Genomic DNA, 27,119 nt, shown 5'->3' with positions numbered 1-27,119 from the left:
CTTTCACATTTGCCTGAGATGAAGGGATTCATCCTGAATGTCACTGCAGGGAAGTGAATTGGAGGCAGGAGGGGGACAGAATGAGCTCAGGGCTCGGATGAAACTCCGTGTGTGTGCGCGCATGCCTGCGTGCAGCAGGTGAGCGAGATGCAGTAGGTCACACCTGAGTCACTGGCGAATTCTGGGGTCCCGGCTCCCAGGAACCGAACACCCCAAACCGAGCAGAGGACAGCGTGGGTGTGTGGGTCGTCGTGCGTCTCTGTGCCGTTGTGATAACAAATAGCCATTCCTCTCGGGGGGAGCGTGCTTTCCGAAAATAACGGGCAAGCCGGCGGCGATGCCCGGGGCTGCCAGGCCCTCGTGTGCCGCTCCCCGCTTCCCCTAGGCTAAAGCCGAACGGACTGCTAAGAGCTGTGTCAGGGGCCAGGGCGTCCCCCAGCCCGCTCTGGCCCCTGGACGCTCAGAAGGCAGATGAAAGCATGTCGTAACAAAATCTCATCGTAGTTAAAGACTTCGAGCCACGCGGAGTCTGCTCGCTCTCCTGGTAAGCTGCCCCAGCATCTCATTACTTGTTGCTAGGAAATTGTATCTTACTTCAAGGTTGAATTTGCCTAAGTTGAGCTCCCAGGCCGGGGATACTGTTGTGCCGCTGTCAGGAGGACACGGGATCTCTCTTCTCCGTGTCTGCGGTGACCAAGCCACTGCTCACAGATGGGTGCTGGGGATTGTGCTGCATCCCACAACATCCGACTAATTCTTCCAGCCCTGAATCGTTTTTGTGATCCTGGTTTGAACTATCCGGAGCATTTCCCTGCTGTCTTTGAAGCATAAACTGTTACTCACCGAATCCCCCAGTGCTCGCACGGCGGGGCTCCCCGACGCCGGGGGGGGATCGCTTTAGCGGAAGGTGCCTGTGCTGGCAGCGGGTTGTCAGCTTTGCGGCCGCAGAAGGCTGCGGACACAGATCCTATCGCCAGGGCTGGGAGGGATTGATTAGGTATGTCCACGGGCAGCGGATCTATGAGGTTACTAAAAAGACTAGGCAGGGGTGTCCCTGCTCACGTCCCTGATGCAATGGGGGATGCTGGGCAAGCGGGAGGGAACCGGACTGCAGAAATGCCTGTGCTCGTGTGCCCTCCCGGAGCAGCGTCTGCGCTTGCCGCTGCCGGGGCAGAGCACTGGGCAGATGGAGCATCGCTCTGACCCACTATGGCATTTTTTATACTCTTGGATAGTTTGGTGCAGCAATCGCATCAGGGCTGCGTATGGCTGCGGGGACGCTTCCCTCCTCCTCACTGATGCTCCGTTTGCTGTAGCGTTGCCTCGGCACCCTGGCTGGAGGGAGCTGCCTCCTGGGGCTGTCCCTCTCCGTGACTGGTTTTGTGGTTGAGTCCCCAGTCCAGGAGGTACTGCTTTCCTTCCGAGGGCCCGCTGGCATCCTAGAGAGCCCCCGGAATCAAATGCTTCGCAGTGGAGCGTGACGGTGTTGGCAAGCTGCTGGGATCGCGGCCGCGCTGTCCTGCCCTGGTCATTACTTGCCGTAAGCCTCTGTGCTACCTGGCAAAATTGATGAGCAAGGATTTTAAGAGGTGTCTGGAGGGTTGATAAAGAGCCAACAGCACTGGGCCGAGACTTGGCGGGCACGTTGCCATTTCCAACCGGACTAGGCTGAGTCCTGGAGAGCGGCGGAAGAAGGAAGACGACCAGAGTCGGGGGGTGTGCAGCAAGCGTGGCCCTGGAGCCCGGGCACCCCAGCTCCTTCTGCCCCGGCTGTCGGACCCCTTCCTTCCTCCTCTGCCAAAGGGCAGCGTGGTCCTGGCGCACGCCCGGCTCCCGGGCTCCCTCTTCAGCATCCCGGTCACCAGCCCCACCTGACGTTGCGGCAGAACAGCCGGTGGCCTGCCTTTCTTCTCGGGGAAGAGGGTCCCCACTCCCAGGGAGAGGGAGCACGCAGCCCTCCAGCGCGGCTGTGCTTGTAGCCCTGCTGAAGGAGACAGGGCAGCGCTCAAGTACACTTCTTTATGAAAGCCACTGCCTAGTGAGAACAGCTAAATATGCAGACAATAATAATGATAAGGTGGCCCTGGTAGCACGCTCTCATCCTCCTTCGCGGTGAAGGAGGACTCTTCAGTGGGATTACAGCTCGGATGCGGCTCACTCGTGCTGTCCTGGTTTGCAGAGCCGGCACCTCTGCTCCTGCTCCGAGTGCTGTTGAGCGAGCGCTCTGAGTCAGCCTGCTCCGCTCAGCGTAGCAGTAATTTATGGTCCAGGTGCCAAATCCGCACAGAAATTCTGCTAGATGAGCAGGTACCAGAATTCTTCCAGGCTCCCCTGGCAACGGGCGCATCCACTGACATGCAGACTCCTCTCCTGGGGTCCGCAGCAGGACCAGGGCGGGGGGCAGGCGCTGTGAGGACCACTGCACATTTCGCGTGCTGCTGTCTCTTCTGATCCATGGTGCTTTGGGTGTTGCTGGTCCTTGCGGGGTGCAGGTGTTAATGCTGAAGCTCCCACAGCAACCAGAGAGGCCTGTCTCTGTCAGAACTGCTGGGTTGTTAAAGCCACCGTGGCCGGTTTTGTTCTTGGACTTCTAACTAGGTCAACATTTGCCTTGTCTTAATAATTATTGATAAGATGCGGCGGATCGTGCGCCGTGCAGGAAGGGGGCCGCTCCTCCTCCCAGCCGTGCTGCCAGCGCTGCAGCCCCGGCGTATGGCAAAGATGCTCCTCTTCAGTGAATTTGTGCCGTATCCCTGTCGGGGGGAGCGACGCTAATGCAGCGCGAGGGTTGTTTCCCCCTGCGAAAGCGCACAGCTCCCCAGTCGCGCTCTGAACCTTTTCAGCACTGGCATGTGGGTGAACGGAGAAGGGCTTGTGGCGAACCACCGGTGGCTTTTGTGGCTGTGGACACGTTTCTCCCTTCTCTCCCCCTTCCAAAGAGATGGCCTAGTTCATCCACAGCAGGCATTTCAGTCCACGGGCTTGCTGTTAGCAGTGAGCGGTGGCGCTCGGGGAGCAAAGAGGGGGCGAGGGCAAGTCATGCCCCCCATCCGACCCAGCAGCCCCCCTCCTTTCCCACCGCCGGCCCCCGCGAGCGCTCCTGGCTGCGGGGCAGGTGGGGAAGGCGAGGAGGGGTGGTTTTCCTCTGGAGTCACCCGCTCCGGCGGGGCGGGCGAGAGGGAGGAAGGAGTGGAAGCGTGCCACGGGCCGGGGAAGGTCCCTGCGTGCTGCCTCAAGCTGCCGACAGCCCCCGAAGGCAGGCGGTGATGGGGCTGTGCCCGCGGGAGGGACTCACGTGCAGGGATCTGTCTGCCCCAGGGCGGGCTTTGGCAGACCCCGCGCGCAGGCCAGGTGGTTTTGGGGGTGCCTTTGTGGGCATGGGCTCCTATCTGCGCCTTCTTAATGAAAATCTGCAGACCAACTCTTTGAGCAAGGTGAAAGGCAAAGAACAAACCCAACCACCCTCTCCAAGCCGTTCAGACTTCAGAGCTGAAGAGGAGGTTACATCCCGGGGATTTTTTTCTGTTGCTTTTCCAGCGCTAATGAGCGGGGAGGAAGTTCTGCTCTTTGTTCGAGTCGCATTCATGGATTTTTTTTTTTTTTTTTCTTTTCCCCCCTGGTGAGTAGCAGGGAGGGGAGGAGGGGATGCACCGCGTGGGCCTGCGAGCGTGTCTGCGTGGACACGTGGGGCCGTGGCAGCGAACGGCAGCATGGGATCATTCCGCTTTCCTCCTGAGTTTTAGGCGGCGGGAGTTCCTTCTGTGAGGCTTTTGATTTTTCTCATCAGATCCAAACAAGGACTTGGCTTTAGCGGGATTCCTTTAAGCCTGGTGCAGGGCAGCAATCTGCAGCGCTCGTGCAGATTTCCATGTTGCGGAGGGAGCTTTTTGGCCTTGAGACTTTTCCCCCGTGGGTTCTAGGAAGCTTCTCGCTCTCTTTTGTGTAATGAGAGCATCCCCAGCATCAACGTTTTGGCCTTCACAAATAGACCTGTTTATGCTATTCTTGTGCTGCCAAGTGTGTTCCTGGCTGTAGAAATACAGTCTATAAGAGGATCCAGGCCGTGTGCTTGGGCTCTGCTCTCCCTTCCCTCTAATTCAAGGGGTTTTTGAAGACCAGCTGTCAGATTCAGAGCACCCTATACGCGAAAACCGGCGCGAAGGCTGGGTGCTTGCTGGATGCCCTCCTTCAGGTGGTGCACGGCTGCAGTCTCGTAAAACTTCACCCAGCTCTTCCCCTCCTCCTCCGTACCTGAGGACTGCGGCAGCGGGGCTGAGACGCGGCCAGCCCGGGCTCCGCTCCCTCGGCACAGACCGGCTGGAGGAGGCGCTGCCGGCGGCGTGCTCGCCTTTGCCCGATGCGTTCTCGTAGGGACCCTGAGAGCGATGGGTGCTGCCGCCTGCCCTTGCCCATCCCAGCGCCTGCTGCCCCTCCGCCGAGGGCTCGGCACGACTTTATCGTCATGCAGCATGAATTTCATTAGCTCATTTGTCTCTGGCTCCCTGAGCCTGGAGATAATTTAATCCAGAAGTGGCTTACAAGGAGGAGCGAGGTTTAGTCTGCAAAGCTTAATAACCCCCTCTGGCTGCCGTTGGTAAAGCCGAGCTTTGGGCTAGGCCGGGCGGCCGGGGTAAGGCTGCTGGCTGCGCTCAGCGGTAAGGGCGACGCGTGACTCCGCGCCCTTCTGATCTCGTTAGACAGATTTGGTAGCGTGAAATAACGACTGGAGCCGCAGCGCAAGGTTTGCACAGGTTGCTGCAGCTGGAGCAAGGAAGCCGGGTCAGGAGGAGATGGTTCCCTTCCACATGCATCTTATTTTCCCTCTGCCTAATCAAGGGAAGGTTTACTTAGCAAGCTGCAAAAAATCATTACATATGCTGCTAGTGGCCTGGTTAATTAAGATCTACAGTTCTCTGGGTAGGAAAAGACGACCTATATTTACTGTATGTAGGAAGACATCTGTCAGCTAGAAGCGCTAGATATCCCAGTGCAGGTTTGTCCTGCTTTCTGCAGGCTCTGAATTGCAACTGTTTTTAAGCTCTGATGCAGACCAAGTTAATTTTAAGATGACTGTTACTATTCTAAACATAAGGAAGGGCATATTTAGCCTCTCAGTACTCAAGAAGGCAAAACCCCCTGCATGTTTCTAGTAATTTTTCCCTAACAGTTTGCACAAAACAACAACAACAAATCCTATTTGGTTTCTGCAAAAGAATATGTTCGAGGGTGATCGTAAAATAGATTATTTTTAAATCTGCAGATGGTTTCTGCATATTCCTCCTCAGCTCACTGCAGCTTTCCACCTCAGTAAACTGGTTTGTAATTTAGCCGAGGGCTGTGGAGCAAGCGTTCTGTCGACTTGTTTTTCTTGTGACTCCTTTATCCTCCCCCCCCCCGGCCCTTTTCTGTCCCCTTTCTCTTTTATTGCCCCTCGCTTTTCCCCTGCCGGTGGGCGGTCGGTGTTGGAATGGGTGCGAAGGCACGGCTTGCCGTGGCAAGGCGGCGCCCCCTCCGTCCCACGGCCGAGACCCCCCGCCGGCCTGCGCGGGGAGGTCCCCGCAGAGCTGGGGGGCTCGGGGGGCTGCCGGGCGATGCCGTGGTGCCGTGGCTCCCGCTCCTCCCAGACAGCTGTTTTCTCGGTGGGGAAACTCCGCCGCGTCGGGGACGGAGGTGCCTGCTCCCGTCCCCGCGATCCCCTCCGTCTGATGGGGTTGTCGGGGCGCCGGAGCTGCCCCGCTCAACGGGGGGGCTCGCCCAGCTGCTCGTGCCACGGAGAGAGGCAGTGGAGGGTTTCTTGCCGCTTGGATGAGAGATGCGCGGCCCTGAGAAAGATAATTAGAGAAAGGACGCTCTTTCAGTTCGCCCCCCTCCCCCCGCTCCCTGGAAGAAAACACCGCTTTTTTTATTTCTTTGTTCTTTCGTGGTTCGGCATTATAATTATTGAGATTTCACTGCAGGGCAAAATGATCATTTGACAGTGTAAGTGGGGAAAATAATTCTTGTGTTATCCAGCAGCCTTACTCTTATTATAATTATGGCGAAACTCCTGCAGACTGAAGTGGGGGCAAAGAATTTCCTCCTATGCGGGTATTTGTCTTTTCGAGATTTCTCAAGATTTGATTGCGGATGTGAGGATTTTTCTCCCCTCCCGTATTTTTTAATAACCCGAGGTTGTTGATGGATGGCAAAGGACTGAAGTACCTGTTGTTTTCCCCTTTGTTTTCATTAGGCATTTTCCATTTCTGTCATTCTCGGCGTTCGTGATGGATTTTTATGAGCAAATATCTTGGTTCGAGCTATTCAGAATTGTTTGTGCAGCAACGTCTACAGCAGCAGCAAAACCCAATTAAAAAAATCAGGGGAGATTTGATGAAAGGCTGCAAATTAGCCCCTCTCAAAAAGGGGGACAACGATCGCTTGTTCTGCGCCGCCGGTTCCTGCTCGGCGGCCGGTGCCAAGGCGGGCGGGCCGGAGGCAGCCGCGCGTCCGGCGGGGCCCGGCGCCGTGTTTGTGGCTGGGCAGAGCCGTGTGTTCACCGTGACCTCGGTCGGGGCAGGCTGGGGTCGGGGCACCTCGTAGGGCCGTTCTGGGGAAGGCTGTAGTTACGAGGCGGTTACGACTGAGATACCACGAGGGGGCCGCGCTGTCGTCTTCCTTTGGGTGGGCACGCGCGCCCATGGCGTCGGCGGTGCCGCTGGAGAAGACCCTCCAGACGCGCGTCCTTTCTTGCCAACCCTCCTTCCTGGGGGAGCGGGCCCGCCGCGTTCCCCGGGCCGTACCTCGTCCCACGCCGCCGGCCTGGCTCTCGGCATCCCTGGCGACGGCCCTCTCCCCGGCTGGCTGCGCCGGGGCTGGGCGCCGCGGCAGGGCGCCGCGTCTCAGTGCTGCGGCGAGGGTGGTGAAGGAGTCTGTTGTCCCCGTTACCCTGGGGCTGATGGAAATGAGCTGACAGAACAGAGGCAGCATTAGCCTAATTATGGCCGTACAGGCTACCTCGGTGGTGGATTTTCCTTTCTTAGCGACTTCCTGTTTTCCTCTTTGAGATGCAAATTTTTGCACAGTCCTCGATCCAGATTCTCTTCTCATTAGCATGAAACCTGACTAGTTCCGTGGTTTTTTTTAAATAGCGAATTAAAAAACCCCAAACCCCACAACCGTGCACACAAAGGAGCGGTGGTGAAGCCCCTGCGCCTCGGGGGCAGAAGGTGGAGGGGCTGGTGGGGAGCGTGCCGAAATTTTTCGGGAATCGCTGAGCCTCACCGGCAGCGGCAGTTTGCCTTGCCGGGCTGCTCTGCTTTGCTCTTGCATGGCTGAGCGGGAGACAGGCGTCGGCTCGGCGGGTGCCAGGCGGGCAGAGCTGCGGGAGCCGCAGCGCAGAGGGCACCCGCCTCCCCGAGCCCCCAGCCCACGCCGACGCAAAGGCAGACACACGTTCAACCTGTGGGCTGAAGCCTTTCATTCTGCTTCCTCCTGGCAAACGAGGCTCGTCGTAATAGGACGTTAAAAAAAAATTACGCTAGAAAAATCATTTTTTGCAATGAGTGTTATCTCGATGGATTTTATAATTTCTTACTTTTTTTTTTATGCCTGCCGTAATCTCTACCCGCTGCAGCTCAGCGCTGGGAGAGGACTGGTAATACATCTGAAGCAGACGGCACTATTTTGTGGTAAATGTCACTCTAGTAATATTTAGCTCTCCTTGGAAATGGAAATACAATTCTCGCTCAGGCGACGCGCACGGTACGGAGGTGCAGCGTCGTGGGCTGGGCTCGGGGAGCCGCGGTGCTCCTGCCGGCCCCGGGTCCGGATGCACCCGCGGATGCCTTTTGCCTGGCGTCGCCTTTCCTCCCTCCCTTCCCAGCCCCTCCTCCCCCCCCCCCCCTTTCTGGTACATAATGAGTTTGATAAGAAATTGTCTCGTTAACAGGATTAGCCACGGAAATCTCTAGTCCCCTCCTATTCATTTTGTAATGCTCTTCATCCTGTTCTGTAATTTTCTGCTGGTATTAGACGGCTCTGGACCACCTCGGGAGATTAATTCCTCCTTCTCCTTTGATAGTGCCAGCGCGGCTGGTGCTGGGGGGGGGGCAGGCGGTGCCGGGGGCTGCTCTGCGGGCAAGCCCTGGCCCCGGGTCCGGTCTGCAGAGCTGTGTCCCCCCCGGCCCCGGTGGAATTCCTCCTCCTTGGTTTGTTTCGGTGAAAGCGTGTCATTTTCGAAGTAACGTACGCAAACAAATGAAAGTGTCCCCAAACACCCATCGTTTTCACTGCGTGCACCCGCGAAAAGCTCCCGTGACTCGGAGGCGGATTAAAACCCGGAGAGGCAAACTCTGCTCTCGTTTGTGCCCGTGTGAATCCAGTTCCGTGGGTAGCGTAATTCTGGATTTACTTCTAGGAAAATGACTTGCAAGACTGGCCCTTCGGTAAATAATTACTCTTGAGTTAATAACTCCTACCAGCCCTGCAGGATACCTTGCTTCCGAGGGAGTTAATAGAAAGAGATCTTTCTTAACGTCTGTTTTCCCAAGTTCGCTGACTTCCGAGCCCGTCTCTGGGAAGCGGCGTCCAGGTAGCGGCAACAGCACGCTGCGAGTGAGTCAAGTGGAGGAGGAACACGTCTGGAGCCGCTGCTCGGAGTGCGGCGGAAACGGCGCACGTCTGAACTAGTACGGTAACAGCAACGTTTTTCCTTTTCTCAGGTGAAGTGAAATTAAGGTTTGTGATTTCCTTAAGCACCTACCTGGATTGCGCTCGCAGCTCTAAAACGCAGCCTTTTGCCGTCCCTCCTGAAAAACTTCCCATGCGCAAAATCGGAACTTCTCTTACGCCTTCGTTGCCCAGAGAGAGGGAGATGCAGATGGTAAAGCCATTGCACCGGGAGTAAAGTGACAGAGATGCTAATTGTTATGTGGACTGTACGCTTTTGGGAGATCATGCGTGCTTTAGGACAGGGAGAGCAGGGGCACTGCGTGGGGGGGAGCTTTAACAAGGTGATTCCCACCCGGCAGATTCCTCGCGAAGGCAGTAATTTATTCACCGACTTTTGCTCCCTGCGATGTGAGCGTCTGTGAACAGATTAACTTCCTCTCCTTCGCTGGAAACTATTTGTCATGCTGCTGGTGATTGATTTTTGCAGTGGGGACTGCTCCTGAGCAGCTGGTGAGAGCCGCGAGGTCTGGAAAGTGTGGGTCTGGCCGCGGTGCTCCCCTCGGTGCGCGTGCGAGCCACGTGCTGGCTGCTTGCTCCCCGTCTGCGGGGAGTAGGATTGCGGGTGCGAGTATCCGATTTTACCGATCCCGTATTTGTTTCGGTGCGCGTTTTCCTAAGCCCCGCCAGGAACATCCCTGGCTCCGGAGGCTGTTTCTGCCGGTAAACCTGGCCGCCACTGCAGCAGCTGCCGTCGGTGCCCCTCGGCCGCGGCGATGCCCCTCAGCCCAGAGCCCCCGCAGGGGGGGAGACCCCGGCGCCCCAGGCACCCCGTCTCCGCAGGGCAGAGTGGAGATGCTCGGCGCTGCGTGACCCCGGCCGCCGTCTTCTTGCAGGCCGTCGGTGCCATGGGTGAGAGGAGAGGGCCCGGGAGCCATGCGCCTTCGTGCACGCCGGCTGCAGAGCCACATCCCGGGCGGGAGCTGAAATCCGGCAGCTGCCAGCCAGAGGCTGCAGTTAACTCCTCTCTACAGTCATTTGCGGAGGGTGTTGGTACACCGCCGCACCACCGGCTCTCTCCGGGCTGTAAATCCGGCGGTCAGAGCCAAACCGGGCGCTCAGAAAAAAGCCACGGCGTTTCCTTTTCTATTTGTTGACTTGTCGCCAGCAGGCTGGGATTCTGCAGGTAATTCTGTAAAGCGTTAGGAGGTAATTCACCAGGAAAGGATCCGCTGCTGAGCTGTGGCTCTGCCGTGTGCGTGGGATGGGCTCAGCCAGGGGGTGAGCGAGCGGAGGGCAGGCCCCGTCCCCCGGCTGATCCGCAGGGGCGGAGGGCTCGTCCCTGCCCCGCGCCCAGCCGCAGCCGAGTCCCTGGGGCGCCTGGGAGCGGGGACCCGGCACCGCGGCTGCTGGGCAGCAGTGTGACAGGGAGGTGACAATGACATTCTCCTTTTAAACCTTTCCTGCTTCTTGCCTCTCTCTTTTTTTTGTTTCATCTCTCCCTCTCAGAAAAGCCATTTAAATGCAATTCCATTCTTAAAACCTCTCCCTCATGCATGCCTAATGAACATCAGGCGGAGGCTCCGGCAAGGGGCCCGAGTAGGATCCAATCTCGCCTACTGTCGACAAGTCATTTGGAAGAAGCCCTGGGAGCGCGCCCGGTTTTATTACAGCGTAATTAGAAATAAAATCTTGTTGCAAGAGGAGAAAGAGAGATGGGTGTTAATCCTGTAACGGGAGGAGATGGAGCCGTGCTTATAAAGGAGATTAAGGAGGGGAGGCGGAAAGCCCGTCACGACTCCTCGACTTCCACCCCTCCTCTGCTGTTTCCCCCTCTCTGGCTCCGCAGCCTCCAGCGGCAGCAGGCAGGCGTGCGGCCGGCGTGCCTGCCTGCGCCTGCCCACGCTCGTGCCCGCGGTCGGCCGGGAAAGGGCTTGCGTCGGGGCTGCGTTAATTTCTGGATCTCTAGGTCTGCGGGGGGAAGCTCCCGGCAAAGCCTCCGGCGCCCACAGGAGCTGCGGGCAGCTCCTGGGGGTAGGGGCAGCACGGGCAGGCGGCCCGGGGACGGGCAGCTGCCCGCGCCGTGCCCTGCCCAGGACACGGCGTGGCCCGGACTGCTGCAGGCGCAGCTTCTGGGGACGAGGTTCCTGGGGCACGGCGCTCTCTTCAGACAAAGGGCCGCTCCTCCTGGACGGAGGAGGAGAGAGGGAGCCCTTCGGCGCAAAGCCCGGCCCACTTGCTCAGCTGGCGTCGGTTGCGTTACAGATGCCCACGAAACTTCAAGGTGGGAACGTTCGGCTGGGTGCGCGGTGGCTCTGCGGGCTCGGCTGCGCGGGGGAGATGTGCTGCCTTTGAAAGGGCTGGGGAGCGGTGACGGCCTTACACCTCCCCTGGGATCCCGACTGCAGGCAAACATGTAAATAAATCTGTCAGATATCGTGCGGCTCTTATTAAATTTGCATTGCGCTCGACTCGCGGTTCCTTTTTAACATCTCTGGGATGGATGGATGGATCTTTAATCTTGGCGCCCAGTCTGGGTCCCCTCTGCTTTCGGCATTTGCTGTGGCACCGAGCTGGGCTCAGCCTGCTGAGATGAAAGGCAGCTCTGCTGCGCGGCCACCGCCTGCCAGGCTGCTCTTCTGCCCCGCGTCCCCCGCCCCGGCTGAGCACCGCGTCCCGGTGCTCCGGCCGTCTTGGGGAGGGAGGTGCCTGCAATCCATCCGGCAGCCGGCAGAGAGACGGGGCGAGCGGTGCCGTGGCACGCCGTGCTGTGCCCCAACGGTGTGCAGGAGTTTCCCTGCTGGCTGGGATTGCTGGCCCACCCCGGGGAGGCTCCTCGTCCCCGGGCGAGCCCCGTGCCAGGCAAATGGCATCCTGGAGCAGCAGCAGCAGCAGCAGCAAAAAAGTGCTGTTACAGCAGTGGTGGAAAATCACAGGCTTTGTTCTGTGGGGCTTCCCCCTCCGTGCCTTTTCCCCGGGGAGGCGTTTGTCACTTTAAACGTGGCCAGAAATAGCACCAAACAGTTATTGGATTTGTCCGGGATGCCTTGGGATGCATATGCTCAAAGTATGGCTAATTCATAAAAGCTGGCACCTATTGATTCTCTAGCAGTTAAAATAGGCTGCGTAAGGAAATATTGGCCCCGGAGTACCAAGGGAAAGTTATCTCATTAGTCTTATGAACTATAAAATGTGCTCTCTCCTGAAGCCCTGACCCCATTGTTTTTTCTAAATCTATATTGGATAGAGCAGTAGCTGGTAACCTGTATCGACTGTAATTTTTCTCTTGAAATTGGAAGGCCCTTGGGACCGATGCTGGAGTTTCACGGCCACCACAGGCAGCTGGACGCGGGAGAGGATTTCGGTAACAGCGAATATGTGTCTGCGTGCCTCTGTGTGTGTGCACAGGCAGCGAGAGACCCTCCTAAATGTTTGCCGTGCAGGAGAGCCCCCCTCTCACCCTCGTGCTTTTCCCTGGGTGAGGGGCGAGCTCCTGGGGGCTGGCGGGGCTCTTGGCTGCCCTGCTCTTCTCTCTGGCCCCGGCTCCCGGGTCTTCGCTGCCCCCCCGGCCCTGCTCTGCAGGGGTGGGCGAGAGGGGCGTGGGGGGCTTTGGCGAGGCGATTCCAAAGGCAGCGGCTCAAGTCTGGCTGGAAGAGTTATTAGAGGCACATCGCTCCAGTCTGGCCACGGAGGTACTTAATCCTCTGCTTCCCGTAAAGCTTTTCCACCTCCTGGCAGGCTGAAAGATCTGATTTTATTCAGCGACCTTCGACGTTAATCTCAGCGATAAGTCACTTCGGTGAGGTCTCTGTCGGAGCCGTTTACATCAGTTATTGCCCTGCATCTCTCCCTTGAACCAGCGTAACGCTCCTCGGCCGACTTACTTGTCCCTTTTCGGGGGGGAAAAAAAAAAACCCACACGGAAGCTGTGCTGTCAGGTTGTAGACCTTACATTTAACGTCACGGCATCTTTAAAGCCGTGGCTTGCGAGGGGGCAGATATGGTAGAGAGGTGGATACTAAAACCTGCAGATTTCCTGCCTGTTCCTGTCTCTGGGGCTGATGCTCTGGCTCGAGCCCCGTCTCGGAGGCTTGATCTCGGGCGCGCGGGCTGTGAAAGCTGGGGAGCTCCAGCAGGCTGGGGGGGGCCGAGGGCAGTAGGTCCAGGCAGGGCAGGGTTTGCGCTCCTGGTCAGCAATGCTCTTGCCCTGCCTGCTCCCACGTGTCGCTCTCCTCATCATCTCCCGCTGTCCGGGCAGGAGGTCGGGGCTCCGCTCCCCTTCGCCTCGCCACATGCGGGAGTTTGGCTCTCGTAGGCCCTGCCGCCGCTGCCCCGGGTCCCGGGGGGGGCGGGCGCGCAGCACCGCTGCTTTCTGCTCCTCCGCTGGCTCCTTGCACGTCGCTCCGGCTCTCGCAGGGCTTTGTTTCCAGAGGAGGAGCGCAGCGCGTCTGCAAACAGGGCTGCAGCTAACCATGCACGGACGTGAGTGTGCGGGGGGGAGGCCAGTTGGGGCTGCCGAGCACTTTGCAAAATACAGCCCCTGTTACCATGGAAACTGGCTCCCCCCCGTCTCAAATTCCAGTGCAGCCAATGTTCTTCACTTACTGGTTTGATGGGAGATGAAAAATTAATGTTTGATTCGCGTGTTATTTCAGTTGCACTTGCGGGACTGCTCTCCCCTTCCCTTTTACGGAGGTTTGTATGGATCCCTCGGCGCCGCTGATCGGCGGCGCGGAGCGCGAGACTCGCGCCGCTCTGCATCTGCTCCCAGTTGCATACTGGTGCAGCGCGCAGGCTGCTGCACTGGCATCGCCGTGCTCTAGCGTGGAGGCAAAGCCGCGCCTGAGGTTTTGGCGGGGGAGCCCCTGACCCCTCCAAGCAGGGACGGAGACGCGGGTCCCGTGATGGCGTGGAGGCGCATGGGTTGCAGCTCGCGGGAGGCGCGGGGACAGTCACCCTGGTGCCCATGGCACCCCATGGGGCTGCCGGCTCGCGCTCCCGCTGCTTGCAGGGAGAGTCTGCACGGGGCTGCCAGCCTGGCGGTTGCCTCTGCCTCCTGTTAACCGCAGCCAGGTTCGCCTTTCATTAAGGTAGCTATTTCTTTGCTGTTTAGAGTCCCTAATACTCTCATATCAAGCAATTAGAGTCAACTACGCACGTCTAGCTAAGCTGCAGCTGGAATGGGGCAGTGCCAGCAGAGCTCAGGGCTGCCATCGCCTTGGCTCGTGCCGGGGATGTGCTCCGGTTCCCTGGGTGAAGAGCCCTGCTTTCTGGCAGTCTGTCGCCTCGAGCGCTGCTGCTGTGGGCAGGGAGAGGCTTCTGCAGTCCTGCCCCCAGAGGGGGGAGCCAGGCTGCTCTGGGAGCGTGTGCCTTTAGTTCCCGAATTCCACCCGTGTTTCTCCTGCTCTTACGGGATCAACCACGGCGCTTTCCTCCACCTGAATTGAGAATATCCAGGTGCTTCCAAAAGGTGCTGGAAGAACAAACAGTTGATTCTCCTCAGCAACTAGGTCCTGGTTTACCAAGCGTGGTGCAGGACTCGAAGGAGCCATTTGCAGCCATCGCTGATTTAGAGACTATGTTTGAAGGTTTCAACTCCGAACGTTCAGCTCTCTACTAATTACCTTCTGCTTCTCTGCATTTGCTGTGTTTGGCAGGGGGTGGTTTGGCTGGCAACACGGTGCAGCCGAGCAGATGGACCGCCCTGTCCCAGCTGAGGCTCAGTGGCGGCTGGTGCTGGAGTAAACCCCAAAGGCCCCGCAGAAACGGGGGTCAAAGGCTCCTCTCACCATTATTTAGCACCATTAGTGCCCCCACTGTGGCGGTGGGGCAGGGTAAAGGGGTTTTCCAGGTGAGCAGGGGAGCTTCTCTCCAGGGCCTCCGCTTACCCTGCTCTCCATGCCGCCACTAAATTGTGCTGCAGCGCAGGGCATTGTATTTGTGTTAATTACCGTTAATATTCATGACGAATTATAGGGGCCAGGCCGGCTTCATGAGGAAGACGAAGACTTCTTTCCCCGTGCGCACTGGCGTGCGCCCGGCTCCGAAACCTGCTGGCTGGAGGGGGCTGCTGTGCTGCTCCGGCTGTGCTGCCCTGCCTGCTCTCCTGCCGTCTTCCCCCAGCTCAAGCCCTTATTTGTTTTCACATGCTTCTAAGTCAGTTAAGCTAATTATTAACTCAGCGGGATGGATTCACTTTTAATTGCCGCGTTGCTATGCAGGGCGCGGCGACGTGGCGGTGTGGCAAAGCATCGTGCCGGCGGAGCATTGTGCCAGGCGCTCTCCTCGCCCTCTGCAGCCGCCGCATCGCTGCGACTCTGCGGCCAGCCCAGAGCTCGTTGCGACGGCCGGCCGGGGCAGGGAGGGGAGAGGGCTGTGGGCAGGCTGCCTGGGCTAAATCCCCTGAATCCGACCCCCGGGGAGCGCCGGTGCACGTGAGGACACCCCGAGCCCATCTTTGCGCCTGGGCGGGTGTGTTTGCCGCAGGATGAGTGCTGCCACGGAGGGAGGCAGGCTGTTGCACACCCACGAGGGCTGCTGTTGCACACCCACGGCTGCTAAGGCAAGCGCTGCTGCTCACCCGTTTTGGCCCGGCTTCGCCAGCCTGCCTGAAACTTCAGCCCCTGAAGGTGAAGCCAGAGACCGCACCCCAGTGCAGCCAGGGTGTGGGGAGGCGGAGGACGGACCCGCTTTGCCTGCCCGGCTCCTGCCCACAGCTCCGGTGCCTGCCCGGAGCGCAGGGGCTCTGCCCGACCCGTGTGCTGAGAGCCTGGGAGATGGCGTGCTGGGTCAGGGCTGGCTCGCTCACCCTTCTCCTCCTTTTGTCTCTCCAGAAAATAGGTTTTTTATTACTTCTTATGGAGGTTTGTACATATCGGACGTGCAGAAGGAAGATGCCTTGTCCACCTACAGGTGTATCACCAAGCACAAGTACAGTGGGGAGACGCGGCAGAGCAACGGAGCCAGGCTCTCGGTCTCAGGTGAGCACGCGGCTGCCGGCAATGCTGGCGGGGGGGAGCCCTGCTCCGTAGGGCCCGGCGCGGTTCCTGCGCCCGTGAGGGTGTCCAGCCCTGCCTGCACGCACGCTCCCCTGCCTGCCCACGGCGGTGCCTGTTTCCCCGGGGTGCAGGAGGGAGCAACAGCATCGCTACCTCCCGTCCCTGCAGCAAGAGGACATCCCGGTGGGGGGGTAGGAGGTCCTGTTGGGGCTGCGCAGGGGATTCGGGCTGCCTCGCGTGTGCCCCTGAGCATGCAGCCCCCCCCGGCGCTGGCCGCGGCGAGCAGCAGCGCTGCGTGGCACCCCGAGCGAGAGGCGATGGGGTGCGATGCGATGTGATGTGACAGCCCGCGATGTGAGCAGCCTGACGCGATGTGACGAACATGCAAGCGATACTGCAGCGCAGGCAGCGCAGTCCGTAGTGCCGGGTGTCTCGGGGCGCTCCCGGCTCCGCTGACTGCCCAAATTACTCCACTCGGGAGGGAGTTAGCCCGACTCGCAGCCACATCGCCGCTCCCGCCGCTCAGCTGCAGCGCGCCCGCTCTCTGCCATATGCTTTTTCCATCCTCGGGTGTGCGGGCTGCGGCTCCCGCACTAGCTCCTTGAATTAACCTCATGGAGGTAGGGAAGGGGTCCGGGACGGCCGGGTTGGGGCTTGCCTGACCTTGCCTCAGCCTCTTGGAGGCCGGAGGGTCCCGGTCCCACCCGTGGCCGTCCTGCCACACAGCCCCTGAGGAGCGTGGGCAGCCGCCGGGTCTATCATCCCCTCTCCGTGCGTGTTCGATCTGGCCCGGTCCCCTCCTGGTCGCTGTCATTATTTACACGTTACGGCGTTTTACTTCTGCTTGGGAGTAATGAAAGAGGTTTCTTTCCCCTGGAATTTAATTTCACGCCTGAGACTTGGTGATTAATTTTCTCCTTTCCCAACTGCCTGATGGGCGCCTTTGCTTGTAAATTTTGAAATGTGCCACAGAATTTGTGTATTTTGCACCAATTAGGTGTCACCTTGAGTAATTCCTCCGGTGCTGAGTTTATTCGTCCCATCAGCTAGTAGGACGCATTTCCCTCCCACCGCCCCGCAAGCCTGCTGCCCCGGCCACCGAGGGCCGTCCCGGCCATCCCAGGTGGGACAGGCCAACCCCTGCCTGCCCCGGCCCCGTGCCCAGCAGAGGACGTGGCTGGCATCCTGCGCCCCTGCCCGGCAGAGCTGCCGGCTCACCGGGACGGGGAGAACCGCTCTCTCACGGTGGCACTGGTGTCACTGTGCCAGGGGCTCTCCTGGCGTCCCTGCGGGGAGAAGCCTCGCCGCCTCCTCTTCGCCGGGTGAGCCTGTTTCCTCTCCGAACCCAGACCCGGCGGAGTCCATCCCCACGATGCTAGACAGCTTCCAGTCCCGGGAGGTGAAGGCGGGCCGGCTGGTGGAGCTGCCCTGCATCGCCTCGGGCTACCCCAACCCGGCCGTCCGGTGGATCAAGGACGGGCGCCCGCTCCCCGCCGACAGCCGCTGGACCAAGCGCATCACGGGCCTGACCATCAGCGACCTGCGCGTGGAGGACAGCGGGACCTACATCTGCGAGGTGACCAACACCTTCGGGTCCGCAGAGGTCACGGGGACCCTCACAGTCATAGGTGAGAGCCGGCGGGCAGGAGCGGGACGCGGTGGCGGGGAGACCTCTGTCCTGCTGCCCGGGGCCCGGCTTGATAAAGCCTTCTTAAATATAAAGCCTTTATAAATATAAAGCCTTAAAGGTTTTATGCAGCCGTATAAATTACAAGCCTTGTATTTCAGCGTGGTGCGTCGCACGCTGGAAGCTGCCGTCTTGCGACGCGGCGTGTCCGATGTGGTGCTCAGAGCGCTTGCAGGATGTTTATCATGCTGCAGCAGCGCATCTGCAGACGTCCTCTGATTTACCACTTCGATCGGGGCGGGGAGAGGGGCCTCAGAAAACTCAGAGCAATACTGGGGGATGTAAATTGCTGGATGGCGAGATCAGTTTTATGTTAGGTGTCTCTGCGCTTGGTTTTGTTGACTTCCACAAAATAAGCTCCAGCCAAACAGTAAATACCATCTGGGCAGGCCACGTATTTATCGCACGCTTTGTTCCTGGGGGTTCCTCCTGTCACCGGGATCCCAGCGGTGCCAGAGCTGCCGGGGCTGGCACGCACCGTGCCTTCCTTACCTAGAGCAGTGCCGTGGCGAGCACACCACTGACTGGGCACCGGCAGCCTGCTGGGAGCTGCCCTGGCACGTCCCCACCTCAGTGCTGTCCCCCATTACACCGGCCACATCTTCTTCCAGCCGTCCTGCCACCTCCCCGACGGCACCCACTCTGCCGGGGGTCCGGGGGCTGACGTTAAAAGCAGGGGCTGTCGGCGGGGAGGACGGGGCCGGGGGGGCACCTGCCTTATTGTGCGGTGACATTTTACATGTAGTCGGGCAGGCTCTTTCAGGGCAGAAAGGGCAGAGAGAGCACAGAAATGACGAGACGCCTCCCGCCGTGCTGCCCGGCACCGCCAACGCCTCGCCCGCTCTCGCCCTTTCTCGCACAGACCCTCTGCGTGTGACCCTCACGCCAAAGAAGCTCAAAACGGGCATCGGCAGCACCGTCATCCTCTCTTGTGCCCTCAGCGGGTCCCCCGAGTACGTCATCCGCTGGTACCGCAACACAGACCTCGTGGTGGTGGATGACTACATCTCCATCCGGGGGATCAGCAACGAGACCCTCCTCATCACGGCCGCACAGAAGAGCCACTCCGGGGCCTACCAGTGCTTTGCTACCCGCAAGTCCCAGACGGCACAGGACTTCTCCATCATCACGCTGGAGGGTGAGCTGCCTTCCTCGGGGCTGGGGCCGGCGGGGGCTTTCCTCTGCCCCGCTCCGAGCCGCCGCATCCCCGGGGTGGACCGGGATGCTTTGTGCATGGCTGGAGGGCAGTGAGACCCGCCGGGGTGGGGGCTCCTGGGGCCAGACTGCTCCCAGCCCGCTTCCTGGGCTGCACGTGCCGTCTGCAAGCAGCTCAGGGACGCAGCACGGCCGGGACGGGGAAGGACCAAAATAAGGGTTGACTTGCCCATCCCCGGTCCCTGGGCCGAGGCACTGCCTTTCAGCAGGTGTCCCCACCCCGATCCCGATCGCTGGATGTTTGGACAAGGGACGGGCTCTGCCGAGCCAGGCGTCCTCTTGAGCCAACGTCTGCATCGACCAGCACGCCCCCTCTCAGCATCTCCCTGCTGCGGGGATGCAGGCGCAGCTGCGCGCGCGTTGCCGACTAGGGCTCCTCTCCCGGCTGAGCCGGGGCTCCCACCCCAGGCGGGAGCTCAAAGCCGTCCCGCCAGTGGGTGACTGCTGCTGCCTGTGGCTGCCGCTCCCTGACCCCCCTCCCCCTGGGTGCCCCCCAGATGGGACCCCCCGCATCGTCTCCTCCTTCAGCGAGAAGGTGGTCAACCCCGGGGAGCAGTTCTCCCTGATGTGTGCTGCCAAGGGGGCCCCCCCGCCGACCGTCACCTGGGCGCTGGACGACGAGCCCATCCCGCGGGACAGCGGGCACCGCACCAACCAGTACACCATGTCAGACGGCACCACGGTCAGCCACATGAACGTGACGAGCCCGCAGATCAAGGACGGCGGCGTGTACCGGTGCACCGCGCGGAACTCGGTGGGCAGCGCCGAATACCAAGCGCGAATAAACGTAAGAGGTGCCTGTCTACTTTTAAATATCAGAATAGGACTTTTACTGGGCTTTTGGTTTGGTTCTGTTCCCCGGCCCATCGCTCCTCCTTGCCTCTCCCTCCTCGTCCCAGCCGCGCGGGTCTTCCTGGCTGCCCCGACCCCGTTCCCCGAGCTCCCTGCTCCTGCCCCGCTTGCTCACAGGCCTGCCTGCAGGGTTGAGCCTCCCCGCCGTTTCGAGCAGGGAGTTTAACGACGTGCAAAGCGGTCCTGTAGCCTGGGAGAGCTGGAGCTTGGCTTTGCAGGGGCAAAAGGGCGGCACTCTCCACATCGGGGTCCGCTCTCGCCCTGCTGAGCCCCCTCCTCGGGGTCTGCGCAGGGTCGGCAAACACCTCCCCGAGGGACCCCACGCACGGAGAAGGTGGTGGCGGGCCCAGAAGCGTCCCGCGCCCCCCTGTGCTTTCCCAACCACCCCCGGGTCCCGGTGGGAGCCCGGCTCCCTGGCAGCGAGCGCGCCCGCCGGCGCGGGGATCTACATGACAAACGATGATGAGGCAGCACGTGAAATCGTGGAAAATGAGCTCTGATTTGTCATGTCTGTGTTTTCTTTGTCTGCTAAAAGCCATGGCCGCGTTAATCACCGTGTTATTACGGCTGGAGCGTGTTGCTCGCTGCGTTACAGGGAGCGCTTTCAGGCACGGGGTACGGTATAAGCCCCTGCCCATTAATAATCGCCAATTAAAGCTTCCAGGCTTACAGGTGTGAGCAAGACAGAGACGAGGTAGCATCTATTTGTCTGCTGAGAAAGAGGGTTGAAGGGCCGTGTTTGTCTGTGGCTCGGGTTTGAAATGGATCTAGTGGCTTTTTGGCTGGGATCCCAGGGGAGTCTGAATTTTGCTGCCGTTTACCGCTAAATTTGGAGCGAGTTCATCCCTCAGCCGTGAGAAGCCAGAGCGGCGTTTTCGATGAGGACGTTCCCTTGTCTCCCTTTTTCCCCCTCTCTCAGCTCTTGACGGGCTGTCGCTGGATAAGATTTGGGCTGGTTTTGCCCTGGAATGGAGCAAGTCCCTCAGACCGGCCCGAGAGACGGTTGCAGAGCGAGACGCTAATTTCTTTTTTCCCCCGCTCCTTTTCTGAACGTGTGCCGGTATGAGAAACACCGTCCATCAGCTTATCCTGAGCGTACGTTAAGCTGTTACCCTGCTGCACGCTTAGGACGAGGAGTCGAGATAGGGTTAATCTTTAGATTAGTTTGCTATTTTATGCAGTGGCCGGGGGAACAATGTAATTATTGATGTGTGAAACCTCTTGTTGAAATACTCACCTGCAGCATTCTCCCAGTCCTTACGGCAGCACGAGAGCCGGCCAGAAGCCGGTGACTGTCTGGCTTTTCAGCGATACTCAGGTCGCCAGTGGGAGGCTCAGAAAGGTGTATTTTAGGGGAGGTGAAACACGTTTGCCAATGGAATTCGGGTTCCCGTAGCAGCTCTTGTCGAGGACGTTTGGCACAAGGCGGTCAGCTTCCTTCTAAGAGAGGCAGAGAGCGGCTGTGGGGGAGTGCTCCCCATCTCTTTGATGGTTCCTGGGGTGCTGCTGGAGGAGCCGTGGCCGGAGGTGTGCTGGGCGGCCACGGTTCCCGTTGCAGAAACACACTGCGCTTCCAGACACCGTCCGACCTCCTCCGATGAGCAGCAGCGGTGTCTGCAGGCTCAGCTTCCCCAGCGCTGAAGTTGCACCTGCAGAACCGGGGTGGGATTTGCTGAAGCGTGGCCGTGGCTGAGGCCCGTGGCCCCCGTTCATAGCTGCGCCGCTGCGGGCGCGTGCGAGTAGCTCTAGCTGGAGGTCGCAGCCGATGAGCGGCTTTCCCCCCACACGCTCAGAGCGGAGCCCGCGCCCGCTCCTCACCCAAAACCAGGCTGGGTCCCAACCCTTCTGGTTACCTCCTTTGCCTGTGAAGCTCGCTCTGAAATAGCAGCAGATCTGCACGCGACCAAACTGCCCTTCGGAATTAACCTAGCCTGCCTCTTCCTTCCTCCCGAATATGTAGGTCCCCCGAGCATCCGGGCGATGAAGAACATAACAGCGGTAGCGGGTAGGGACACTTTCATCAACTGCAGGGTGATCGGGTACCCGTATTACTCCATCAAGTGGTACAAGGACTCTCTGCTGCTGCCCGATAACCACCGCCAAGTGGTCTTTGAAAACGGGACTCTTAAGCTGATGGACGTCCAGAAAGGCATGGACGAAGGAGAGTATCTGTGCAGCGTGCTGATCCAGCCCCAGCTCTCCATCAGCCAGAGCGTCCACGTCACGGTGAAAGGTAAGCGGGTGGAGAGGCTTTCCCTGGAGCAGATGGAGAGGCCGTCCAGGTCGCGTTGGGGACGTCTCTGCTGCGGGACGGAGGCAGAGCAGCGTCGCGCAGGGGACTCCGCGGCCAGGCGGTGGCCGTGCTCCGCGAACGCCACGCCGACGGGAGCTCAGCTCCCACCACGGCGGCCCTCGGGAACTGGCTCGGCTCCTGCCGGAGCGGCTACCTGGTCCTGCCTGCGCGCCTGCAGCTGCCCCGAGCCACACCGTATCCATTTCCCGTTACAAGCGACGGAGCAAGGATTTGCAGTGTAAACATAACGTATTAAAACATCTAACCTTTGCTCGGATCGCCTTCACCGATGTTTTTCTGTGTGTGTTAGCTTTTAAAAAAATAATACTCTCGGTCTTCCGAGCGCACAGAACATCTTAAAAGCTTCTCCAGGCCATCAATTATTCAGCCCCGTTGAGGGAGCTATCAGTCCTAATGAATTGAGCCGGATGCGGTCCCTCCCAGTGACCCGCTGAGATTGTGCCGTGAGCGTGCAGCGCTCCCGTATCTCCCGTCCTCAGAGTTGTCGGGTCGTCTCTGCCCGTCGCCAGCTCGGTGTTTGCAGTAAATCATTTAGACAAACACAGCCGGGCTGGGGACGGAGCTGGCCAATTGTCTTTCTCTGTCTCGCCCAGCGGAGTATTTGTGGACTGGATTTTACTGTGGTCCCCCTCCCTCCCCTCCCATCCACCATTTTCTTATTAGGAATCAGGTTAGCGAGAGAGCGCATCAAGCTGATTATAGATGCTACCGCTTGATTAGCTAATGCTCTTCTCCAAGGCTTTGCAAAGGGAAAAGTAGGCTGCGGGTAACCCGGCTAAGGGCGGTGCGGGGAGGGCTTCTCTCCCCTCGGGTCTGCGGTGCAGGGCACGGCCAGCCCTGCTTCCCTCACCTGCTACAAAATCCCCATCTACGTGGGAGCCCCAGGGCTTGAAAAGAGGCTGGAGTTGAGCAAAAGCTGGCCTTCTGCTGGGGGGAACGGGGCAGGCAGGGCTGGTGTGGAGAGAGCATCTACAGGGACGTGCGCGCCTGAAGTTAAATAACGGGATTCACTTTTTGGCAGTCGCTGGCAGGTGCCGTCGGAGGATGCAGGATGCTGAAGTTCAGCCCAGGATCCGTATGTTCTGGGAAGCAACTGCTAGCAAACCCTTCCGAACCTGAATTTACTGCCTCGATTAGCGGCCGGTGACAGGCCGAGGAAGGCGAGCGGGTGGAAGGGTGGTGCGGGCCGGCGGCACCCCGCTCTGCTGCGGCCAGGACGTCTTCGTTCCGCCTGCAGCGCGGCTGCCGGAGATTTACACCCGGCCCCGCTTGCTGGATTCCTCGTTTGCTCTGGCTATCGGATAAAAGGCCTGTGGAAAAGAACCGCAAAGGCCCTAGAAGACAGTCAGAGCTAGCTCCGCGGAGCAGAGTGAATAAATATAACTGCGTAGAGCGAGGAGCGCGGGATGGCGTGGAGCACCGTAAAGCTTTTATTGCCGCAAGTGCCTGGCGACCACGTTAAGTGCCACAAGTGAGTTATGCGGGTCTTTCCGAGCACGTGGTAGTAAAAGCTTTAACAGCTCCGCTCCGGCGCCGCTCCCCCGGGGAGCGGGGATGTGTGGGCAGCCCCCAGCCCTGCTCGCGAGGCATCGCCCCCAGCCGCGCTCCCCGCCTTGCGTTGAGGGAAACTTCCGCACGGGTTTAGCTGCTGCCGCTTACCCTGGGGACCCCAGGTCCCCCAAGTCCCAGCTTCAAACCTCCCTGCTCCTGAGGGCTTCTGCGGCCGCCCGGGGAGGCTGCTGGGGCCTCTTCTCTGCGCTTCCCTGGCGGTGCCGTCCGAGCACCCGGCCTCCTCCGAGGTGCCCTGACAGCTCGTTATTCCCGCAGACGTCTTTGAACGTTTTTGGTGATCATGTGTGGGTTTGGTGCTGCCCCGGGGCTCTCGCACAGCTCTGTTTGGGTGACTGCGGTGATTCGGGGAGCGCGGTGCTGACACCGGCTACGCCTGCTCTGCAGCCTGCAGCACCTGGGCACCGTCGGGGCGATGCTTCACCCCGCGGGAAGGCAGAGGCTGTTCGCTGGGGCTCCCCTCCGGACCTGAGCAGCTGGGCCGGGCTCTGCAGTGGGCACCGTGGGCAGGGAGACCCTCACACGGTGCCCTGGGTTGTGGCCGTGCGGCCGGTTCCTGCTGCAGCTGCGCGAGAGAGCCTGGAAGCCCTGGGGAAAGTAGAATTGCAGCGGGAAACAAACTGTGAAGGAGAGGCGAGCTGCAAGCTCCGGTTGCGGGGAGCTCGAGCAGGGAGAGCTCTTCTGCCGAGGGAGCCTGTCCTTTTCCTGGCGGCTCGGAAGCGGCCGGTGGGGCGTGTTTGGAGAGGCGCGGATCCACAAGCCCATCCCCGCTCTGCAATAGACTGCAGTGCATTCCCAATTAATTATTCATTAATTATGGAAAACAGGCAGCGCTGGCTCCGTGGCTCCGGCAGCTCGAGCCACGTTGCTGTAGCTGGCGAAGGGGCAGGCCAGCCTTGCCCGCACCCGTCTGCCTGCCTGCCTGCCGGCAGCGGCTCGCAGCCCGGGGGGGGCGGCTCGCAGCCCCCCGCTGCTCCGCAGAGCTGCCAGGCCGGGGCCAGGCAGAGGGGCAGAGAGAGACCTTTGCGATGCGCCGGGCTGGGCGCGGGGTGGAGATGGGAGCCCGGGGATGTGCGTGGTGGTGCGGGGAGCCACTCCTGCGCCTGTGCGAGAGGGCAGCTTATTTCTGCCGAGGGGACAATTGGCAGCCTGCTAATTTAATTATGGAGACTGCAGAAAGAGGATCTCATCTACCAGGTGCTGAGCCTTGTTAAGCTAATTGTCTCCCTCTCTCTGCTTTCTTCCCCCTCCCACATTGCCAGAGATGCTGCGGTTGCCTAATTAAGTTATCAGAAAGATAATGGCTGGTTCTGAATCCAGTGCCTTTAAGAAAAGCATCCATCTAATAATTGCTTTTCTGCAAGCAGATAAATGCTGAGGCGGAATTTCGGCTGGCACGTGGGGGGGGGCCGGACGGGGCTTTCCCCAGAGCAGGGCCCGCTCTGCTCGGGAGGTCGGCGTTTCTCCGTCCTGCTCTTAGCGTGGTGGCCCTGCCAGGTGGGAGACGTCTTCCTGCTGTCCTCTGCTCGGCGGCCCCTTCTGCTCTCCCCTGGCCACGTTCCTGGTGGAAACAAAAGCCTGCCTTAGTTTCTGGGCTGCTTCTCCTCCCGGGGCAGCATCTCCCCCAAGCCCCGCTGCGGCCCATCCCCGCTGGAGGAAGGCTTTCCCTGGACGGGCTCTCCAGCGTGCTCTGCCTCTCCCCTCGACAGTCCCTCCGCTGATCCAGCCCTTCGAGTTCCCGCCAGCCTCCATCGGGCAGCTCCTCTACATCCCCTGCGTGGTCTCCTCTGGGGACATGCCCATCCACATCACCTGGAGGAAGGACGGGCATGTCATCCTCTCCGGCTCTGGCGTCACCATCGAGAGCAAGGAGTTCATGAGCTCCCTGCAGATCTCCAGCGTCTCCCTCAAGCACAACGGCAACTACACCTGCATCGCCAGCAACGCCGCCGCCACCGTCAGCCGGGAGCGGCAGCTCATCGTGCGGGGTGAGTGCCGTGGGGCCGACCCAGCTGCGCGCGCAGCCCAGCCCAGTCCCCGATGCCGCTGCCGCGTCGGGCTCGGCAGGGTGGCCAGCGACGGAGGGGTAGCACGGTAGGGAGCAGGGATGAGTTACGAGGCTAGAGGGAGATAACGCTGTTCTCTGGTTGCAGGAATGGTGCAGAAACAGGCGGGGAGGGTGAGGAGCAGGGCTGAGCCGGGGCACCCACGTGCCCACCGGCAGGGAGGAGTTGCAAGGAGCTGATGGGGTTTTGGCTACAGCGACCCTCTTTTCTCTCAAATTACTCAGTGCCTCCTCGTTTTGTGGTCCAACCCAACAACCAAGATGGCATTTACGGTAAAGCCGGGGTGCTGAATTGCTCCGTTGATGGGTACCCCCCTCCGAAAGTCATGTGGAAACATGCAAAAGGTAGGGGTGAGACACGGCAGCGCGTGGGGCCCTCCGTGCAGGTGGGGGACGGTCCCCTTTCGGCACGGCCGCCCCAGCACCGAGCCTCACAAACACTCCTCTGCCTTGGCTGAGCTCTGTGTCCCTGTGTCCCCTCCTAGGAAGCGGCAACCCCCAGCAGTACCACCCCATACCCCTCACGGGCCGCATCCAGATCCTGCCCAACAGTTCCCTGCTCATCCGCCACGTGCTGGAGGAGGACATCGGCTACTACCTCTGCCAGGCCAGCAACGGGGTGGGCACAGACATCAGCAAGTCCATGTTTCTCACCGTGAAGAGTAAGTAGCCGGGGCCGCGCCACGGTGGCGAGGGGCCGGGGACCTGCTGCCGGCGCGGCTGCAGTGGCGGCCGGGGGGAGCAGAGGCGGGCGCGCGCCCTGCATGCCGGTGAAGGCGGCTGTGGCTGCGGGGCGGGTGCTCGTCAGCGGAGCCTGGCTCTGCCCTCGGCACCGCGCATCCCCGCGATCGATGCGCGGGGCACGGGGAGGGCATTGATTCCCCTTCTCCAGGGACCTGCTTCCCTTTTGCTATTAAACACGCTTTGTCCTTAATGAAACCGAGCAATCAATCTACATCATGCAGGAGGAAGGGAAATAGCTGGGCTCGTTTGACAGGGATGGGCTGGGAAGTGTTGTTAGACACCGTGTTTGAACTGCGCTTATTATTGGATTCCTCTCCCGTCGCTATCAGCAGAACACATAATCTTCAGCTCCTCTTTATTTATTTTGATTGTTGCTGCCGTGAGCGTTCGAACCTCAAAAAGGAGGCGGCGGAGGGGGGACCAGCCCGGTCGGGCTCGCTCCTGCAGCATCTCCCGCTTGTCTCCAGAGCTGAGCGGGGCTAAACTCTGCCCTGCCCGCGACGGTGGGACGAGGCAGTGAGCACACCAGCCGCCGGCCTCGTGCCGGGGGGGACACGGAGGCTGCAGGCGGAGCCGTGGGAGCCACCACCCCCCTGGTTGTCCCCTGGGCAGGGTGCTGCCGGGCAGAGGGGATGCGCAGCCCTCCCCGGGCGCCGCCGCGTCCAGGTGAGGGTCTCGCACCTGGGGAATCGCCCGGGACAAGGCAAGGAGAGAGCGGCGCTGGCTGGGGCGGCCCCCTTGCTGCCTGCCCTCCCCAGCCAAGCACTTGATTTTCTGGCATCAGCAGGCGTTCCTCTCAGGGCTTCTCCCCTCCTCATCCAGCCTCTGCTTTCCTGAGTTTCTGCTCCCCTCCCTGTCAGCTCTTTAATTTATCCCTCCGACTGATGAATCGAAACGAGTGACTTCAAACACCACACTTCAGTAAGGCGCGGGTACAAAGTCGAGGCGATTAATCCCGAGCGAGCGTGCAGAAGTCTCGGAGCCTGAACTGTTGCCTTGTCCCCGCTATCTGCTGTAATTGCATCCCAG

General features: G+C 60.1%; 1 protein-coding gene across 2 annotated transcripts in view; it reads left to right on the top strand.

Moving 5' to 3' along the window:
* The window catches only part of DSCAML1 (DS cell adhesion molecule like 1), a 115,293-nt gene that overhangs the window by 67,136 nt on the left and 21,038 nt on the right, over positions 1-27,119 (top strand). Inside the window, exons 4-11 of one of the 2 annotated variants that reach the window (XM_076358495.1) lie at positions 15,480-15,626; positions 16,994-17,272; positions 18,194-18,469; positions 19,044-19,340; positions 21,359-21,631; positions 24,991-25,269; positions 25,572-25,691; positions 25,832-26,008. In XM_076358495.1, the coding sequence (XP_076214610.1) occupies positions 15,480-15,626; positions 16,994-17,272; positions 18,194-18,469; positions 19,044-19,340; positions 21,359-21,631; positions 24,991-25,269; positions 25,572-25,691; positions 25,832-26,008 (1,848 nt within the window). Of the gene's footprint in view, positions 1-15,479; positions 15,627-16,993; positions 17,273-18,193; positions 18,470-19,043; positions 19,341-21,358; positions 21,632-24,990; positions 25,270-25,571; positions 25,692-25,831; positions 26,009-27,119 lie in introns of those variants that run through there. The other variant, XM_076358496.1, reaches the window with a different exon arrangement.

The sequence above is a fragment of the Aptenodytes patagonicus genome, chromosome 23, assembly GCF_965638725.1.
Source record: "Aptenodytes patagonicus chromosome 23, bAptPat1.pri.cur, whole genome shotgun sequence".
In the NCBI taxonomy this organism is placed as follows: Eukaryota; Metazoa; Chordata; class Aves; order Sphenisciformes; family Spheniscidae; genus Aptenodytes; species Aptenodytes patagonicus.
The sequence above is the reverse complement of the archived record's forward strand: the minus strand, read 5'-3'. Positions and strand labels throughout refer to the sequence as shown.